Below are 21,072 nucleotides of genomic sequence, written 5' to 3' on the forward strand. Positions count from 1 at the left end.
CTTGACACTTGCCTTCTTTTGAGTAAATTTCAACCTTACAGGTGACAGGGAGTGGGCCAGGAGGATCAGAGCAGAGAGAAGCCTTCTCAGGCCAATCTCCCTGGGGCCAGGGAAGGAAGCCCGGCAGGGGTGGAGTAGGGACCCCAGATGGATGCCCTTGTTGGAGGAATCCCAGAGGAGACTGCCAGGAAAACTACGAGGCAGGAGGGGGGAGCCAGGGGGTGGGGGGTGGGGGGACAGAGGACACCCTGGGGAAAACTGCAGGAAAAGCTGTCTGGGAAAGTTCAGGAGAATCCCCTGGGAGAAAGGTAGGGAGCTCTGGTAAAACTCCATGAGAAGCCTTGGGGAATACACACAGGAAGCTCTTGTGTGTCTAGGGGATGCCCCGGGGGCCGGGGAATAGCAGGGGAAGCCCTCGGGGGAGACACTGGGAAATGCTATGGGGGAGGGGGGAAGCCCTAGATGTGTGTGGGTGTGGGAGGAAGAGGAGAAGGAAATCTGGAGGGGAAGCCACATGGAAAAGAAAGCTTTGGGGTGGAGGGTGCTCTAGGGAAACCAAAAGAGAAGGGAAGGGGGGAAAGGGCTGCTCTGAACGAGGCCTTAGGAGAAATCCTGGGTTGAGGCATCACAGATTTAAAGCTGCAAGGAAACGTGGAGGTGATTGAGTCCTACCTTCTCATTTTTCAGAGGAGGAAACTTGGCCCCCATACTGGTTAGGTGATTTTTCCCAGGGTTGCTCAGCAAGTAGTGTCTGAGACCAGATCAGAACTCAGATCTTCCTGACTCCAGGCTCAGTGGTCTCTGCTCACTGTAGCAGGCTCTGTCTGCAACAGCTCTGAAGGAACTACAAGAGAGGTTTTGGGTGATATAAATTGGGATGGAGGGGTTGGTAGAAATAGCAAGGAAAGCCCCTGGGGGAAAGCCCTTGGGAGAACTGGAGGGGATGATCTGGAGGGCAATATGCCCTAAAGAACCTTCAGGGGAGGTTTTGGGGGCAGGGGAGGCTGCAGAGGAGGATGCCTTGAAAGGAAAGCTTGGCAGTAGGGGCAAGGTCACTGGATTTGTTAGCAGGAGACCTGGATTTGAATCCTGTCTTGACTTGGATGGTTTTTTTTTTTTTGGAGATGTTTTCTTGTCTCACCCGGGCTGGAAACGCAACAGCCACTCATGGACTTCCACTCACTGTTGATTGGTACAGAAGCTCTGACCAGTTCTTTTTCTGATCTGGAATGGTTTGTCCCTCCACAGGAAGCTGAGTGACCTCATTTCTGGGGGCTCATGGTGTTGACACTAGACTTAATGCAGACATCTGATTGACTTTGGCCCAACTGCAGCTTAGAGCTCCTGAGGTCAAGAGACCCACCAGCCTGAGCCTGTCCTGGAACAGGGACGTGGGGCAGGGGGCACCACTCCTAGCTGATACTGACACTTTCTATTTGAATGATCTTGGTCAAGTCACTAAATTTCTCTGATGCTCAGTTTTCTCCTGTTTTGGAAAAATTAGGGGATTGACTGAGTAGCCTCTGAGACGTCTTTCAGTGATAAATCCTGTGATATCTCTGTGGAGAAGAGATTATCTAGTGAAATTCTGAAAGCTAATAAGTCTTACTGAAGGAAGGTATATCTATATCTATATGTACATACAGTTATATGGATAATATGTGTGTATGTACACACACACACACATATGTATGTATTTTTTTTCCTCATCATAACTTCAGACCATTCCTGCTCATTAATATCTCTGGTGCTAAAGAGACCTTTCTTTTTCCAGAAGAGTTTGGGAATATGAGGTAGTATTGCACAGTTAAAAGACCATAGAAATTAAAGTTTGAAGTTTACAAAATAAAAATTTGACTCCAGAGAAGTGATGAAAACATGTACCTGCTTCCCTTCTTTGTAGAGGTGGGGGACAGTGAGTATGTATTGTCAGACTCAAGTGATATGTTCGTTAGTTTTCCTGATGTGTTCTCTCTCCCACCCTTGCTTTTTTATTCTTTGTTACAACAAATGATTTGCTAGGTAGGACATGTAAGCAAGTGTGCATGGAGGGCGCGCGTACACACACACACACACACACACACACACACACACACACAGGAATGAAACCTATATGAAAACAAAAGTTATCAATTGAAAACAAAAACTTTTTCCAAACGTCCCACAAATTCTAATTTTGGATGGACCAAATTCTCTACTGTTGTGCACAAAATATAAGACCTAGAGAAAAGTGTCCGGCTCAATAGAATCCTTTGTGGAAGATCTATGGGAGAATATGGTCCTGGCTTAACCAGTTATGATGACCTCAGACTCTGGGCCTCAATGTTCTCATCCTTCAGATGAGGGGGCTGACTTTAGATGACCTCTAAGATCCTGTCCAGTTCTAAGGTTTTGAGGCAATGTAGGAATTTTAAGAAAAGAGGGTGGCTACAAGACATTGAGAACACAGCCTATACCTTCTCATTGACGCTCAAGGAAAGCATTGAGGGGAGGGGAACAGGAAGGAACTCCGGAGAGTGAGAGAAGGGTCTTGGATCCCAGTGTATAAAGAGTCTATTCCATTCCAAATGAAGGCTAGATGACCTCTCATCATGAAGAGGGTCTTGGATCCCAGTGTATAAAGAGTCCATTCCATTCCAAACAAAGGCTGGATGACCTCTCATCATGAAGAGGGTCTTGGATCCCAGTGTATAAAGAGTCTATTCCGTTCCAAACGAAGGCTGGATGACCTCTCATCATGAAGAGGGTCTTGGATCCCAGTGTATAAAGAGTCTATTCCATTCCAAACGAAGGCTGGATGACCTCTCATCATGAAGAGGGTCTTGGATCCCAGTGTATAAAGAGTCTATTCCGTTCCAAACGAAGGCTGGATGACCTCTCATCATGAAGAGGGTCTTGGATCCCGGTGTATAAAGAGTCCATCGACTGCACAAAGGTAGGATGACGACTCATCATGTAGGTGATCAATGGGACTCATTTTTCAGCTGCGGTTTAGTCCAGATGGCTGCTGAGGCTCCTTCCACCTCTGAAATTCTACGATTTTCTGACTCCTCTAAGCTAACGTTGGAGCCAATATTTAAACCCAGTTCTCCAGACTATGAACCAGGTTTTCTCTTACACTGTTGGGTACCATTCTTGATGAGTAAAGCGTAGGTGTGTGTTGGAGTTGTCCTCACGAAGTTGGGCCCATGGTGACACAAGAGCTCTGGTCTCTTGCTAGAGAAGGTGCTCTCCTGGTACCTGTGACTAGAAGACGGGGAGGGAGAGGGATAAGGATGTATCAGTAGTGACTGATGACTGAGCGAGGAAGAGGTTCCAACTCTGTAGGCCACGAGTGAGGCAAGATAACTTTTGTTTTCTTTCTTTTTTTTTGCTAGCCAATGGCTTGCCCAGGTTCACACAGCTAGTAAGTGTCAAGTGTCTGAGGCCGGATTTGAACTCAGGTCCTCCTGAATCCAGGGTCACTGCTCTATCCACTCCACCACCGAGCTGCCCCCAACTTTTGTTTTCTTTTGAGGTCGTTTCTTTGTAGGAACTCAGGAAGCCTCCCCCTTAGATTTCTAGCAAAGTGGGGAGGGTATCTCTCTTCCCTTCCTCTTCCTCAGCAGCAATGGTGACTGCATGGTGAAGACATGCACTGGTCTAGAAGAACTTGAAACTATCTCAAGCACAGATGTGCTGGTAAATGTTTAAGAATCAGATCTCTGAAAAAAAAATTAAGCCCAACACACTTTTTAATTTAATCTGCATTATTCATATTTTCTTGATCGCTGAAGTCTAGATGATCAAAAAAACAATGATTTTGTTTTGATTTGATAAAAAAAAAAAGCATTGTTATATAGCACTCCCTAATTTCCAAGCTGTAAATGTTCGCACTGAAAATTTAACAGTCAGCTGTCATGGACCTCTTTGAGTTGGCTCCAGCACCCCCTGAACTCAAGTCCCTGGCTGCCTCTTCTGTTTTATGATTCTTTTTTGTTTTGTTTTGTTTTTTTAGGCAATTGGGGTTAAGTGACTTGCCCAGGGTCACACAGCTGATAAGTGTCAAGTGTTTGGTCTGAGGCTGGATTTGAACTCAGTTCCTCCTGACTTCAGGGCCAGTGCTCTATCCACTGTGCCACCTAGCTGCCCCATGTTTTATGACTCTTTCCCTAAGCTGAGGTGACTGAACATTGATATTAATGGGATGTTTTCAGTTTAAATAGCTACTCTGTGTGCCCAGTAAGGATCCAGAATCTCTTTGAGCTTCTGAGGTAGACACCAAGGCTAGAACCATCCATCTTAGCATCTGTCCAGTCACCAGTACTCGGGGAAAGAAGCACAAAGCAGAGGAATCAGCCAGGGCCTTGAGATCCAGTCTCAGACTCATCTAGGAAAGCATCTGTACCCACTGTTACATGCATGAGTCACTATAGCTGCTGCTGAGGAAGGGAAGGGAAGGGGAGGGGGTCCCCTTCCCTCCTCACTGGAAATCTGAGGGAGAAGTGTCAGTGGGAAGCGTTTCAACCCAACCTCCAACTAAGAAAGGGCAGAGGAGAGGTGTAGACAAGGTGCTATGTGAGGACTGAAGAGGAATAGGTAATTCCTGACTGAGGAGGGGAGAGAAGGCTTCCTGAACAAAATGGCACCTGAGTTGAGCTTTAAAGAATCAGTGGGGGTATAGAATATTTCCGGAACAGCTCTGAGAGTTCAGGGAGGAAAAGGTGGGTTGGAGATTTTGATTTTGGAGGTTTGGGGAGTCTGAAATGTTTGATGAATGAGCTTTGACTTTATTTGCTAGACAGCGTGGAAGCATTGTCTAGCAAGGAGGGGAGCAGCATGGTCAGAACCGTGCCTCCAGAGGACTATTCTGACAGTTGCCTGAATCATGGAGTGAGGGATTGGAAGCAGGTTATTGTTAACATCCTGATGAAGGGTAGCAAAGGTTTGGATTAGCATGGTGGCCATGGCAACAGAAAGGAGGGAAATAATTGGAGACATCTTGTGTAGGTAGACTCATAACAGCTGCAGGGCTGGAAAAGAACTTAGAGGTCACCTGGTTCAAACCTTTCATTTCAGAGGTTGGGGAAAACAAGCTTGGGGCAAGGAAGAGGGTTGTTCCAAGTAGAAACAACTAATTAACAGTGAAAGGAAAGAGAAGCAACCACTTGGACACTAAGGCAGAGGGAGGTGGAGAATGGGAAGGGGTGGAGAATGAGAGAAGATAAAAACCAGAGCCAAGAACTAATTCTCTAGGATTTGACCAAGGGGCTGGAGGGCCATTGATGGGGTTTAGATGGCATTCCTGCTTAGCTATGGGCTGTTATAGATGTCCTTTGAGGCCTTTTCCAATTTTGATATCCATGGTAATTTACATTTGTCCAGTGATTAAAAGCAAATGCTTGATGGACCAATGGATACAGTGCAGTCCCTGGAGTCAGGAAGACCTGAGTTCAAATCCTGCCCCAGTCACTAGATATGTGACCTTGGACAAGTCACTTAACCCTTGTTTGACTTAATCTGCTGGAGAAGGAAATGGCAAACCATTCCAGCATTTTTTGCTAAGAAAACACCATGGATAGTATGGTCTATGGGATCATGAAAAGTGGGACACAATTGAACAATAACAAAGTGCTTAAAAGTATACAAAGAGCTACATACAAGATATTCCAAAAGTCCCAGGACCATTTCAAGTTCTAATGATTCAGACTTTTGGGACACCAATCAATCAATCAACATTTATCAAATGTTTACTAAGTAAGTACCAGGCACTGTGCTAAGCAACAGGGATACAAAAAGAGCAAAAGGCAGTCCCTGCCCTCACGGAGCTTACAATTTAATGGAGGAGACATCCTGTATGTTATCCCATTTGAGCCTCAGTGCAACCATGTGATATAGGTACTGCTGCCATTATCATCCTCATTTTACCGCAGCTCTGTAAAAGGAGTGGCATCTCTTTGGGACCCACCATGGTGGCTACCTTAGCTTTTCCTTTGGGCCTACCACTTAAAGGTGAAGCTAGTTATTTTCCTACATGGGTATTGAGACTTTCCTTGAGACTTGATTGGCTAAGAGGGTTGGTTCAGTCCCAAGATACAAAGGAGCTCTAGCTCCCTTCCTCAGGCTTCTGACCATGGCCTGACGGCATGAACAAAAGTGGGAAGCCAGGGTCAATTGAATCCAAAAGCTGTCTTCACTGAATAACCTCGTTGAATAACTTTCCTTTGATGTGGATAATGTGTTAAGTTTTGAATGAACTTTGAATTCATTTCTTTTCTACTGTTGTGCCTAAGACTGCTAGGAGACCAAGTCAGTCCCAGCTCGTGGCAGGTTCCCAGAGGTTAAGTGACTTGCCCGTGGTCACACAACTAAGTGCTAGAGGAGGAATTGGAACCCAGGTCTCTCTGGCTCTCTATCCACCGCATCAGAGTGCCTCTCAGTGATTCTTGGAGAGATTCAGACCTTTCATTCCTGAGTATTAACTCCTACTTGTCTATGTAGTTCTCTTGCTCACAGAACAGGAGATATTTACTGATCCCTTACTATGTGCAAAGTACTATGGCAATACAAAGAGATAGAAGACATAGCCCTCGCTCTCAAGGACCTCACAGTCTGGTTGAGGACACAGGACATGCTCCCCCACCCACATACCATGCCCCCATATCCACAACCGACACACAACTATGCATGCACATACACACACATAAGCATACATACAAACATACACAAAGGAAGATAAATAAAAAGAAAATACATATTAAGTGCCCAATGAGTGGGATCGATAATTAACAGCTATAACAATCCAAAGAGGAGTGAAAGAGGAAGTCATGGGTTGGGATGGTCAGGGAAGTTGTGGGTACTGAAAAATCAGGAGGGAGAACCTCCCTCATTGTCTTTTCCTTGGGAATCCCAGGGGAATCACAACCATTCAGACCTTCTCTTCATTGGTAAAATTAAAGGGCTGAACTTCCTATGTTAACATCCTATTAAATGAGCTAATGGACATTAGCACACTTTTTAACAAATGCTATACTTGCTCACTCGTGTCTGACTCTACAGGACCCCATGGGCAAACAAAGGGGTTTTCTTGGCAAAGATACAGGAATGGTTTGTCATTTCCTTCTCTAAACTGTCCTTATTTTACAGATGAGGAACTGAGGCAAATAGGGGTTAAGTGACTTGTCCAGGGTCACACAGTTGGATTTAAACTCAGAATTTCTGGACTCCAGGCTTGGTGCTCTATCTACTGCACCACTTAGCTATCCACCAAATGCTACACAGATGTGCAATTGTGATCAAGTTCATTCTGAGTTCTAAGGTTCCTCTTAGTTTTGACATTCTATAATCGAAGGTCCCATTCAATTCTGGCATGTTTCTGTTCTAAGAACTCTCTTAGTTCTAATGGTCTGTGTTCCAAAATCCATGGAAGTTCTGATATTCACATTCTAAGGTCTCTTTTAGTCCTCATGTTCTACTTTCTAAGGTCCCTCCTGACATTCCAGGTTCTCAGGTCCCTTCCAGCTCTTGAGATTTCATGTTCTATGACCCATCTCAACACTAACAGTCTGTGTTCCAAGATCATAATATTAATTCTGACATTCCACATTCTAAGGTAAATTCTGGTTCTGACATTTTGGAGTTTCTTCTAATTCTAACATTCTCCTGTTTGTTTTTTTTTTTCCTTTTTTGGGTAGACCAATTAGTATATTACAGAAATGAATGGATCCCAAAAGGTCTTTGGAAGCTATTTTTTGTACACAAGAACACAAACCTAGAGAGAAACACTTTGACAACAGTCCACCATCAAGCTCAGGTTTTATGAGATTGTGTTTCCCCCAAAGATCAGGCTTCAAATTGAGGGGAAAATAAAAGAAGGTAGGGAGGTGGGAAAGAAAAGGGAAGAAGACAGAGAAACACAAGGGAGAAAAGGAATTAGAAATGAAAGGATTAAAAGGAGGCAGGCATGAAATGGTTGCCATTGCACCATCATCCATGCCATACTGGAGCTGGGAAGGTAAGGGATGGGAGGTAGACTAGAAGACGCCTCCTAGCAGAGAACCTCAGGCAACAGAAGGTAATTTTATCTGAGCTTCTATCGCCACCTTGTGGCCGAATTTCCTCATGATGCTCTGAGTTTGTCTCACCTCATTTCTGGATAGGCTCACTTCTAGTTGGTTTCAAGACCTCTGTGTCTGGGGATGGGGGCTGTCTCTTACCTGAAAAGAGATTATTGTGCTTGTCAAGGCTGGGACATGAGATGCAATGTCTGGGGCTCCCAGAGGAGGAGTCCAGCTAGGAAAGGGTGGAGACAGGGCAGTGATTTTGGACCCAAACATGAAGTGAGCGCCCAAGGATAGACTCCCTTTCTCAGCTCAGGATCCATGTGCTGGATCAATTTCTCTCTTCTCCCAGGCTAGGTCTTTCTCTTGATCTCTGAGAAAGCATCTCAGAGTCAACCAACCAAGCAACATGGAAGATTATCAGCCACTTGTAATGACAATAAAGGCATACATTTATAGAATCCTTTCTGAAGTTTACAAAGGCTTTGCCTCAAAACAATCGTGATTTGGCTAGTGTTAATGTGAAAAATCCCCATTTTACAAGGGTGGGAACAAGGTCTCAGAGTGGAGCTTCTGCATAAGGTCAGGTAGCTGGCATCAGGACCCAGATTTTAACTTGGGCAATTTGACTTCTTTGCCTAGTCCATGCAAAAATGGAATTTCTGTCCTTATGGAGCATACAGTCTGGTGACACTCATTCATATATGCACATACTGTATGCTAACCTTCAGGTTAGCAAAGCATACATTATCTCGTTTGACTCTCACAGCAACCTTGTGAAGAAGGTGCTATTATTATTATTCTAATTTTATAGTTAAAGAAACTGAGGCAGACAGAGGTCAAGTGACTTGCTCAGGGTCACACAGCTATTAAGTGCCTGAGGCTGGATTTGAACCCAGGTCTTCCTGACTGCAGGCCCAGAGCTCTATATATTGCACCACCTAGACCCTTTAATAGATGACTGGCCCCTCTCTGTCCTCAATCAATTTCCTGGATGCAACATTTCATCCCAGTTCTTGAAGGTAACTCATCAATGAGGATGTCCACTACTTATGTCCACTGGACATCTCTGTGCTTCCCTTGGTTCACCCATGGCTTTGATTCTTCAAAAGCTGTGTTATGTTATGATGTAGCCACCTCTTATTGCTGTAAGGACGTTGGCATTTGACTATACCTGTGTCAGGGGGCATCTGAAAGCCCATGCAGCTCCCCAAAAGCTTATAGTGTTGTGGGATTATAGATTGAAGGATGGAAGGGCCAGCCTCCTTGATATGACCATTTTTTTAATGGTTAAAGGTTTTATTTTAAAATCACAGATAATTACAATTAACACAGTCTTTCATTCGTAGACATATTCCAATTGCAGGCTGTAGCTTTGGAGAACAAGAGTTATTCTGGGAAAAATCTTTACTTTAACAGCCACTCATCGAGATGAACAATAAAGATAAGCCAGAAGTGAGATACGGGGGCCCAGACTAAGACCTACGCACCAGCAGCCACAGGGCCCCCTCCTGACTTGCTTTTTGGAATCTTACATGTACAATTGGTTCCAAAGCTGGTATCCTGAGTCTGGAGGCAGTGAAGGCTGCACAGATCTTCATAACTTTGTTTTTGCCATTCAGCAGTCAAGCTCTGATCTGCATAACCTTTAATTCAGGGCTCACACAATTCTCTCCTTATGTCTTTCCTCTTAAAAAAAGAGGATATATATAATATAAATAAACATAAATATTATGCATATACATACATACACACACATATAAATACGTATATTCCTGGTGATGAATCCTGAAGATTGGCCAGAGGGATTTCATTTTCCTCTTTTCTTCCTGAGGTTCAGTTTCAGCCTCTGTCATCTTCTGATCCAATTCACCCAGGGTTGGTTTGATTAGCTCCCAGCCATCTAGAGGAGCTTTCCTGCTTCTTTTTACTTTGGACATCTTTGACTGCTCTGACAGCTACCAGCCCAGGTTTAATTTCTTTCCTACAGCTCTGCCCCAACTCTTGCTGCCTGTTTTTTAAAAATTATTTTTTATTTCTTTTTTTAGGCAGTCAGAGTTAAGTGACTTGACCAGGGTCATGTAGACTTGACCAGGGTCATGTAGCTAGTAAGTGTCTGAGGCCAAATTTGAACTCAGATCCTCCTGACTCCAGGCCTGGTGCTCTTTCCAATGTGCTACCTACTTGCCCCCCCTTTTTAAAATTTCTTTCTAACATTCATTTAAAATTTTTTTGAGTTCCAAATTCTCTCCCTCATTTAGCCCCTCCCCCACCCATTGAAAAGGCAAACAATATATCAATTAACATATATAAAATCATGCAAAACATATCTCCATATTAGCTATGTTGCAAAAAAAAGCAAGAAAAATAAAGTGAAAAAATTAAACTTCAATTTGCACTCAGTACATTAATTCTCCTTCTAGAGGTAGATAGCATTTTTTTTTATCACGAGTGCTTCAGAATTGTCTTGGATTAGTGTATTGATCTGGCCGCTAGGTGGCACAGTGAATAGAGCCCTGGGCCTGGGGTCAGGAAGACTCCTTCTCCTGAGTTCAAATCTGGCTTCAGACATTTATTAGCTGTGTGACCCTAGGGACTATAGACTTTGAAAACTGCAATGGCCCTTAGAATCTGAGTCCCTTGTTTTGCAGATGAGGAAACTGAGGCCCCCAGGGGTCAGGTGATTTGGTTAAGATCACACAGACAGTGAGCAAGCAAAGCCATGTCTTTTGATTGCAAATCTAGGACTCTTTCCATTATACAACACTGTCTTGAATTAGGGACCAGAGCAACATGCCAGCATCCTTTCATTCCTGATCTAAGAGAAATTACTGAGCTGTGTTCCTGCCTGCCAGCCCCCCCCCCCCCAGCCTCCAGCCGACCTCGGAGCTCCCATTGGCACTGCCCTGGACAGATGCTCCTCACTCCTCTCCACCCTCACCCTCACATCAGGACTAATCTGCCTGTCAGGGATTGGACAGCTGGGTAGCCAGATGGATGAATGCCTTGGGAAGCCATTTCTGCCCCTACCAGAGGGCTGGTGCTAGGGGCCACAGGGTGATAAAGCAGTTTGGTTTCCAGAAGAAAAAGAGCAGGGACGTGAGGGCTTCGTCCTGGCGGGAGCCTTGTGCAAGCTTCAGCTGTCCTTTTCTCTGCCTCTGGAGACCTTTTGGGAATGGGTGAATTTTCATTTGGGTTTTGGGGGCTAGTTGGGGCTTTGGCCTTAGAATTGGGGGAAGGGCTGATTCTAAGGGTCTACTGGGGATCCGGGAAGGGGCTGGAGAATGGGGGGAAGTTATGGGGATTAAAGGCAAGCCAGAGGGCTTCTGAGACTCTCCCCTAATCCTATGGGCTAATACAGAACAGAAATGTGGGAACTCGTTTTGTCTTTTCCTTTCTCTGTCCTTATGCCCCACTCTGTTAGACACTATCACTGCTCTGTCCATGGTCCCTCCTCCTCAGTCTCAGTCCTGTCTTCCTCCTTAGCTCTATCCCGCTGAGTCTCCCTTTCTGCCCTGTCCGAACCCTCCATTTCCTGAACTGACACCATTTCCTGCCTCTCTCCCCCACCGCCTGAGGCTCCCTCATTTCTTCATTGTTGCCACCTCCTTCCCAATCTCTTAGGTCCCTCTCTTTTCCTGACTCAGTTTCCCTGCTCACAGGGTATCCCAGAATCTGGTGCTGAGTCCCTGTAAGGACGGAGAGCTTTCTTTGAATCCATGGCTGGGTTGAAGCCCCAGGTAAGGAGCTCATTTGAAGGAAGTCTCACACCAACCCCTAAGCCCCCCCCCAGCTACCCTTCCAAGTAGTTAGAAGTAGAATTAGGATATATTCTAAACTCCTTTCCAGCATAAAATTCAGTTCCCACTTTCACACAGAGCTGGGAAGGCCTTAGAACCCAGAATGTCAAGGCTAAGAGGGCATTTAGAATACAGGATGTCAGATCTGGAAGGGGCCTTAGAACCCAGAATGTCAGGGCCGGGAGGGCCTAAGATAACAGAATGTCAGAGCTGGAAGGGGCCTTAGAGATGATCTGTTCACTCAGTGTTTACTCCAAGTATTGGATAGAAGGTGATAGAGAAAGGACCATACTTACTTTCTGGGAGCCTTCTTGCGGAAAGAGGTGTGGGGTTTGTAGGGTTTGACAACAGAATGGGGCTGGTGGGGGATGTCATACTAAGCCTAGGAAGGTCTCCTTGGTCCCTTAAGTGCAGAGCCACAATTGAGAAGGGAGGGGAAAGGTTTCCAGAGTCTGAAAATCACTTCCATTTTTCGCATCCTAAGAAGGAACAAGGCTAGAGGCTAGAGAGGATGCAGCTGGCAGATTAGAGATAAAGACCCATTCCCTCAAGAGAGAGATTATTGGAACAAATCCTGGGGTTAGAGCCTGATGCCAGGGATCAGCTGAGGGCAGGAGATGAGGGTGATCCTTGGCAGGACATCAGGGCTGATTGATTTGGGGTGACCTACTCCTGCTTCAAGATGGAGGAAAAGCACCAGCCTCATGTTGCCCCTCCTCCTCCTCCTCCTCCTCCTCATCTACCAACCGAGTTTCTGTGATAGCCCTGACTGGTGTCTAATACACAGCAATGTCTCATTTCATCTAGAGGCTCTGGGATCCAGGATCCTGGGGGAAGAGATGTGGCCTAGCTGGGCTCGGGCAACCCCCCTGAGCCGGCTTGGCTGGTTCCAGGCAGCTTATGGGCAAGGCTTGGGCTGCTGCTGTTCTCTATTACGGGCTCCCACATCAGCCTTATGGCTTTTCACTGTCTTGAGAGCAAGGTTAGAGGTAGGGTGGGCAGCCTGTATGCCATTCCATGTGTACTGTACCCCAGCCATCTAGAAGTTGACAGAGGATTCAGTGTGGTGGAGGTGGAAGGAACTTGGCAGTGGAAATCAACCTACTTGGGTTCTAGTGTTTGCTCTGCCATGAACTGGCCACATGACTCTGGGCAAGGCAGGTCACTTCTAAGGAATTAAATTGGCTTATCTGTAACATGGGGATAGTGGTAACATTGGATTCATTAACCTCCAGGGTCTCTCCCAGCTCTGACATCCTGTGTTCTAAGGGCCCTCCCAGCGCTGACATCCTGTGTTCTCAGGTCCCCCCCCCAGATCTGCCATCCTGTGCTCTAAGAGCCCTCCCAGCTCTGACATTCTGTGTTCTAAGGCCCCTCCCAGCTCTGACATTCTACCCTTCTATGGTTCTAATTCATTCTAGTTGTTTTCCAGTTCACCCCCATGAGACATTAGAGCACAAAGCGAAATCAGTGGCATCTGGACTCTCATCCCGAGGGAAAACACACCTGGTGCACACTCCCAAGAATGCCCACCCCAGCATCCCACTTCCTTTTCTTACTAACTGGGGTGACATGGGCATCACTCAAGAAGTGTAAGCGTAGCAGGGGAGGTCAGAAGGAGATTAAGGCTGAAGACATAGGGCGATAGTGGCAAGTGCCTCAGGAGAGCTAGCTCCTTGTCCTCTCCACCATTGCCTTGCTGTGTGACCTTGATAAGTTAGATGTCCTCTCTGTGCCTCAGTTTCTCCATCTGTAAAACAAAGGTTTGGACCTGATGGCCTCTGAGAGTGTCCCATTCACTCCCCTGGGTGTCTCATTTTTCCTTTCTTGGAATTCTACCAGCTGTATTTTGTGTGTGCACATGTGTGTATGTGCTGTAGATCTGTCCAGGGCTGACACTGCCCAAGGTGAAGGGAAGGTGTGCTCCAGCACTGGCCGGCTTCTTCTTCCTCCTGTCGGTGGCTATGATCGGCTGCTTTCTGTGGCAGTACCACCTCCGGAAGGCAGGGCTCGGTGAGTGTGGGAATCTGCCTGTCCATTCTTTTGTCACACCTTAGAGTTCTAGGAGCACCTATTCCCACCTCCCCACCCCTCCACTTGCAGAGAGTGGAGTGGAAACAGTCCTGGATTTGAGTCACAGGTACTGAGTTCAAATTCTGACTCAGGTATTTGTTATATGAACTTGGGCAAGTTGCTCTCTGGACCTCAGTTTCCTGATCTGTAAATTGAGGAATTTGGACCAAAGGATCTCAGAGATTCAGTCCAGATAGAAATCTCTATTATCCCATGTTCCCCAACGCATTATTAGCAATTTTTGTACTTTGGGCACATGGCACAAAATGAACCTTCATTTCACTCGGGGGAGTGGGGAGTGATGCAGTTGCAGCAGAGACCTTTGGGTCCAAGGGGGCCACTGCTGGAAGGCCACTGGTGGGGAGGGATTGGACTGGGGAGGAGCTTACTGAGAATTCTGTGATTGGCTGCTGATGGGGGTGTAGGGAAGAGGGAACATTCTACCTGGTAGCTTCCTATTTTAACCAATTATTCCTGCTGGGTATATACCAAATAGAGTTGTTTCTACACCCTTAGGTGACTGCATTTGTTGTTAATGTCCCTTGAATTTCAGCACCTCAGGCCAAAGCCCCAGTGGCACCATTCTAGTTACACATTCAGATTATGGCTCTTAAAGGAATCCCCTACTTTCTCTCACCCAATCCACTGCTCCTATTGACACAGGAAGCAATAGGTAGGTAGTGACTTTCACACCTGATATCCCCTCCCGCAAATCTAAAGCTCATACACATGTGCATTGATAGAGAAGTCACCAGGGGGTTCACTCTACCAATGAGATCCTGGACCCAGCCCCTTTCCTTAAGGGCTATCTAAATGGTATTATCATAATCATTCAGTTCCCATTAATGCCAAGGCAGGTAGTCGGCAATAATAACTATATCTCTCTGCAACTTACAAAGGGCTATTCTCACAACCCCACTGGGAGGCAGGAAGGTTGTACAAGTATCATTTGTCCCATTTTACAGATGAGAAAACTGAGGTTCAGACTTGGCCAAAATCACTCAGTTAATCCATCAACCAACTTTTATTTATGTGCTAAGAGCTGGAGATAATGAAGACAAAAATGAAAGATTAATCCTATACTTAAGGAACCCCAATGGGGGGAGCTGGGATTGGAAGCCTGGCTGCTGATTCCAATTCCATTGCTCTCACCAGTAGCCCTAGGGACTTCTTTGTATCTCTAGTGCTCAGCACAGTGCTTGGCACACAGCAAGTGCCTTGATAGATGTTTGCTGACTGACTGGCGGGCCCTCTGGCCCTCCCAGTGAATGACCTCATTCATTGTCTAGGCAGGGAGGTATTTTAGAAAGGCCTGATACTGGGAATCAGGAGGCCTATATGTCCTTGCCTCTGCTTTTTACTAGCTATGTGCCTTGGAGCCAGTCACCCTGGGACTCAGTTTTTTCTTCTGTAAAATGGGGATAACAGCACTCACACCAACTACCTTGGAGTGTTGCTGGGAAGAAAATCCTTTGGGAACTGTTTGGTGCCATATTTGTTATTCTTCTCTGTAGGTGCCTCTGTCATGGAAGTGACCTCAGAAACTGTGAGGATGTGTCCCCGTTATCCAGAACCCGTGCCCCTAGAGCATCCCCTCCCTGTGTTGAAGGAGGCCCTGGAGAAGGTCCGTGTAAGCCAGGGGGAACAACGTATACAGTGACCACAAAAACAGATAGGACTGAAACATGTCAGAACCCAGATGATCAAGCATGCTAGAGAAGTGGGGGACTACGGGTACGGGATGAGGCGTACATTGGCAGACACGGCCAATCTCTACTACTTCTTTTTTACAAAGGGGGATTCTGTTAGGTCAGAGGGGTTTCACTTCTGGAAGATGGGGAGGGAGTTCAGTGTGGAGACAGGGAAACAGTGGTTTGGTCAAGAAATTCAGGGGAACGGTATGTGCAGTGTGGGGGAAGCTGGAGCTGAGGGTGGAGGGGCCCCATGTGGAAGAGAGTGTTCTGAAGACGGAGGACTGTGTGGTGGGTCAGGCCACGGCCTACGGGAATTCAGCTCCTCCAAGGCTGCCTCTCTGCTCCCCACAAGGTGGACAAAATTCTGCGGCAAACTGCCTCGGGCCTCAAGGCCATGTCTGCTGTGGTGATTTACAATGACACTGTGCTGTGGACTGGGAACTTTGGCAGGAGGAATGGCTCAGACAGGGCCTCAGGGCCCCCCAGCGAATATACCATCTACCGGTGAGCGTGACAGATTTGAGGCCTTGCACTGAGTGTGTGGGAGAGTAGGGGGTAGGAAACGGGGAAGCTGGCAGGGAAAGAAGGGAATGTTAGCAGCAGGCCTTGAGTCTTGGCCACAAACTTCTGAAACAAGATGGGCTGCAGGCCCCCCTTCCCTACTGTAAGAGCATTGAGAGTTAAAACTCACCTTAGAGACCAGCTGGTCCAATCTTCTCATTTTACAGATGAGGAAACTGAGGCCTGAATAAGAGACATAACTTGGGGTTGTAGATCCAGGGCTAGAAGGGCATCTGAGTCACCTTCAGCACTTTACAGATGAGGACACTGAGGCCCAGAGAGGTTAAGTAACTTTTCTAAGATTATACTAAGTGGCAGAGTCAGGATTTGAACCTGGGTCCTCTGGCTCCCAATCCAATGTTCTTCCCGTCGGCACCTGAGGTTTAGCTTGAATCACTAATCTTGTCATTTTAGCCTGTACCTGGGAAGCATGTGATATAGTGGAAAGAACACCAGTTCTCTGTATAGCAGACCTTCAGAGATCTGACAGCAGTTAGGATCTTCCCCTTCTCTAGAATCAGAGAACCCTAATTCTCCTGTTTGTCTTATTCCTAAGTACTGCAATAATCTGATAACTTTCAGAGTCACTATCAAGTCATAGACACAAAACACCAGGGAGGAAACTGAGATTACAACATAGTTCAAGAATAAAGAAAGCTAGAACTGGAAGATACCTTAGAACATAGAATCTTGGAGATGAAAGTGACTTTAGAACATACAATGCATGAACTGGAAGGGTCCTTAGAACATAGAACCTTAAAGCTGGAAGAGACCCAGGACATAAAATACCAGAGGTGAAATGGACCTTAGAACCCAGAATGTCACATCTGGGAGTGGCCCTTAGAACACAGGCTGTCAGAGCCGGAAGAGCCCTTAGAACATGGGATGTCAGGGCTGGGAGGGCACCTAGAGATCACCTTGGTTCCATAATCTGTCCTACACCAGTGACTCTATCTTATAAAGCAGCCCATTCAACTACTAAAGAGTTTACATAGTTAGAAAATTCTTTCTCACATACACCTGTAATTTGTTACCCTGTAACATTCACCCACTTCTCCTGGTTCTACTCTCTGGACCAGAAGAAGAATAGTAATCCCTTGAACCCATGCCAGCTCCTCAAATACTTGAACACAGAATTCATTACTTCTCTGCCCTCGCTCCCAGTGTCCTCCTTGCCAGATCAAACATCCTTAGTTTTCTCAAGTGGATCCTCCAGTGCTTTCAAGCCCAGCCCTGGTGTCCTCTAGGCCCCTGGTGGGTAGGATGGGAGGCGGGGCCGTGGGGAATAATGCTGCTGCCCCTTGGACAGGATTGCCAGCATCTCCAAGATCTTCCCCACGCTCATGCTGTACCGTCTGTGGGAGGAAGGCATAGTAGTGTCCCTGGATGACCCCCTTGAGCGTTATGCCCAAGGCTTCAGGATCAAAAACCCACTTGGAGCAGGGCCGCGCCCCGTCTGGGAAAGCCTGATGGATGGGCTGGAGAAGGGGGCCCCACCCCTCAAACCTACGACAGTAACGCTCCGAAGAATGGCGAGTCAGCTTTCAGGTGAGAAGATCCCCTGCACCTATAAACTCGGAGATGGTTGTGGAAACCCAGTAGGGTGATGGAGAGACAGTATTTTAATAAAAATGAAGCTAGGCAGCTAGGTGGCTCAGTGGTTGGAACACCATGCCTGAAGTCATGAAGGCCTTAGGTCAGATCCAGCCTCAGACACTTACGGTTGTGTGACCCTGGTCAAGTCACTTACCTGCTGCCTGCCTCAGTTTCCCCAACTGTAAAATGGGGATAATAATAGCACCTACCTCCTAGCATGCTGTGAGGTAATATTTGTAGAGCACTTAGTAATAATAGGTGATTAATAAATGCTTATTCCCTCATTCCCCTACCTCATAGAGTTATTGGGAGGATCAAATGAAGTGATTAATGGATAAGAAAGTGCTTTGAAAAATACAAAGCTGATAAATACAGGTGGTTGGGGTCATCAGTAAGAATCTGTCATAGATAGAAAGCATAAATAAAGTAAACTGGGAATCTGATACAGAAAATTCAGTCCTGAGAACCCACACTCATATTTTTGTTCATGCTGTTCTTTGTACCCAGTGTGCACTCTTCACTACTTCTTCCCCTCCTCCTAATCTCTCCCTTTTGAAATCCTACTTATCTTTTTTTAGGCTCCTCCCAATACCATCTTCTCCATGAAACATGGTACAGTGGAGAGAGAGTTCAGGTTTGGACCTGGGTTCGAATTTTGCCTCTGCTCTACTCTCTATGTGACCCTTGGCACGGCACTGGTCTCTTTGGGGCTCAGTCTTTTGTCTGTAAGATGACCTCTGAGGCCCCTTGTAGCTCAAGAGTGAGGCTCTCAATTCATAATAGCTTTCTACATCTGTGTGTAGGGGCAGCTGGGTGCTACAGTGGATAGAGCACCAGGCCTGGAGTTGGGAAGACCTGAGTTCAAATCCGGCCTCAGACACTTACTAGCGATGTGACCCTGGGCAAGTCATTTAACCCTGTTTGCCTCAGTTTCCTCATCTGTAAAACAAACTGGAGAAGGAAATGTCAAACTACTCCAGTATCTTTGTCAAGAAAACCCCAAATGGGATCACGAAGAGTCAGACACGACTGAAATGACTCAACCACACATCTGTTTATGGGCCATGTTCTATTTCCCACATCTTTATATACATTCTTGCTGACGAGTTCCCTGGAGCTCCTCCTTTTTTTTTTTTTTGCTTAGGCAATTGGGGTTAAGTGACTTGCCCAGGGTCACACAGCTAGTAAGTGTTAAGTGTCTGAGGCTGGATTTGAACTCAGGTCCTCCTGATTCCAAGGCCAGAGCTCTATTCGCTGTGCCACCTAGCAACACCCCAACCCCCGCCCCCTGCACTCCTAAAAGGGAATGGGACTGGGGACTAGTTTTCCTAACTCTCAGCCCTTTGATCCTCCCTCTACAAGACGTTTAGCCTTCCCTACTCCAACCACGCCCTACTGGGTCAGGTGCTGTCTCTTCCCTCCCTTTCTTGCAGGGCTACCCAGGAGACTCCGCTCAACCACCCTGCTGTGGCGGGGAAGCACAGAGGATGCCCTGGCTCTCCTGAAGGATGACGTCCTGGTGGCTGACCCTGGAACCAGGTTGGGGAAGCTCTTCAGGTTCCTGCACTGAGAGAAGGCTGTTCCCAGCAGGGCCAGGGAGCCTGCTGGGGCCCTTCTCAGGCCCCTGGAGGAATTCTGTTTGAGAAAAGCGTTGAATGTTAGAATGAGGAGAGCTCTTAGGACACAGGATGTCAGAGCTGGGAGGGCCCTTAGAACACAGGATGTCAGAGCTGGGAGGGCCCTTAGGACACAGGATGTCAGAGCTGGGAGGGCCCTTAGGACACAGGATGTCAGAGCTGGGAGGGCCCTTAGAACACAGCATGTCAGAGCTGGGAAGACCCTTAGAACACAGGATGTCAGAACTGGGAGGGCCTTTAGGACACAGAATGTCAGAACTGGGGGAGACTCTAGAAAAGAGAATGTCAGAAGTGGTTGGGCTCTAAGAGACCACCTAGTCCAGGCCCCTCATTTTACAGAGGAGAAGGCTGAGATTCCAGAGTGAGGATGTCCCCTAGCTGGGCCACATCCAGGGATCTGGACCTGTGCGCCCACATTGCAGGTCTCTGCTCTTATTCCAGGTGTCATTACAGCACTCTGGCCTTCTCCCTGCTGGCCCACGTGTTGGCCAGGCACACCAACAACGGGGACTACCAGCAGTGGGTGTCTGAGAATATCCTGGATCGGCTGGGGATGGAGGACACAGGCTTTGACCTTGTGCCCTGGGTGCAGGCCCGGATGGCTTCAGGCTTCTATGGCAGTGGGCATCCAGCCCCACTCTATGACCTTGGCTGGTACCGCCCCTCTGGTCAGATGTATTCCACACCTGCTGACTTGGCCAAGCTGGCAATGGTGCTCCTTGGAAGTGCCCCCCAGGGTGTCTTGGCACCAGATACGCTTAAGACCATGCTGACTCCTCTCCTCACCTGTCCTGGGACCTACTTTGCCAACCAGACAGGCACACCATGGGAATTCCACGCCCAGCGGGGATATAGCATTGTCCGGAAGGACGGGGACCTGGATGGCTACGCGGCTACCTTTTCCCTGGTCCCTCAGCTGAAGCTCAGCTTCATTGTGCTCATGGCTGGGCCCCGTCCGCCTGGGCTGGACCTGGTGACCCAAGTGTATGATATCCTCATCCCCGCCATGGAGATAGCCTTCCGGGAAGTTGAGGGGAGCCTGGCACCACCGCCTACCCCTGGCCCTTACTTGGGCTTCTACACCTATGCCAACCTTACCTTCTATGAGATCCTCCTAGGGCCCTCAGGGGTCCTTTGCATGCGGCAGTTTGGACCCCAAGTGGAGAAGCTGATCCCAGCCAAGTTCCAGACCCTGAAGCTGCATCACCTGCAGGGCCGGGTCTTCCAGGTGGTTGTGGACAAAGAGTTCCCCTGTGTCCTGCCCCTGGGGGCAGCCTGGCTTCCCTTGGAGACTCAGCATGGCCAGCTCCTCAACTTTTATCCCTTTGACCAGAGGGGGCTCTCACCAGGCTTTGATGTTCCTGGCTTGAACACGTACAAAGTCCTTCGGATGGCTCAGAAACCTGTCTTCCATACTTCAGTTTGAGCTCAGCCTGTCCTCACCTCTTACTTCCTTGGTCTCAGCTGCTGGGACAGAACCATGGGATGTCAGAATTGGGAGGGAAGGCTTGAGGTTTGGCAATATGGAATGGTGACAAGAGCATGTAGAGGCCTGGGTTTGAATGCCAGCTGCGACACTAACCGGCTGTGTGACTTTGGACAAATTCTGTACCCTCTCTGGGTCTCAGTTTCCTTTTCTATAAAGTAAGGCCCGCAGACTAGATGCTTCCCA

The 21,072-nt window shown here is 47.3% G+C and overlaps 1 protein-coding gene across 1 annotated transcript; it reads left to right on the forward strand.

Annotated features, from left to right (window-relative positions):
- Positions 1 to 13,770: 13,770 nt before the first annotated feature.
- LACTBL1 (lactamase beta like 1) lies at positions 13,771 to 20,826 on the forward strand. The gene is made up of 6 exons (XM_078146217.1): positions 13,771 to 13,852; positions 15,427 to 15,536; positions 15,959 to 16,110; positions 17,477 to 17,715; positions 19,197 to 19,302; positions 19,842 to 20,826. Exons 1-6 carry the CDS (start codon positions 13,804 to 13,806, stop codon positions 20,824 to 20,826), a joined length of 1,641 nt encoding a protein of 546 aa, XP_078002343.1. The 5' UTR covers positions 13,771 to 13,803.
- Positions 20,827 to 21,072: the final 246 nt, after the last annotated feature.

Source organism: Phascolarctos cinereus, unplaced genomic scaffold (genome assembly GCF_003287225.1).
Source record: "Phascolarctos cinereus isolate Bilbo 61053 unplaced genomic scaffold, phaCin_HiC Scaffold_726;HRSCAF=1367, whole genome shotgun sequence".
Taxonomy (NCBI): domain Eukaryota; kingdom Metazoa; phylum Chordata; class Mammalia; order Diprotodontia; family Phascolarctidae; genus Phascolarctos; species Phascolarctos cinereus.

Bases quoted from the DNA above. Each gene is read 5' to 3' on its own strand.
- LACTBL1 (XM_078146217.1), top strand. From the start codon at position 13,804: ATGATCGGCTGCTTTCTGTGGCAGTACCACCTCCGGAAGGCAGGGCTC. The intron at 17,716-19,196 runs GTGAGAAGATCC...CCTTTCTTGCAG, and splicing joins AATGGCGAGTCAGCTTTCAG to GGCTACCCAGGAGACTCCGC. The intron at 19,303-19,841 runs GTTGGGGAAGCT...CTCTTATTCCAG, and splicing joins GTGGCTGACCCTGGAACCAG to GTGTCATTACAGCACTCTGG.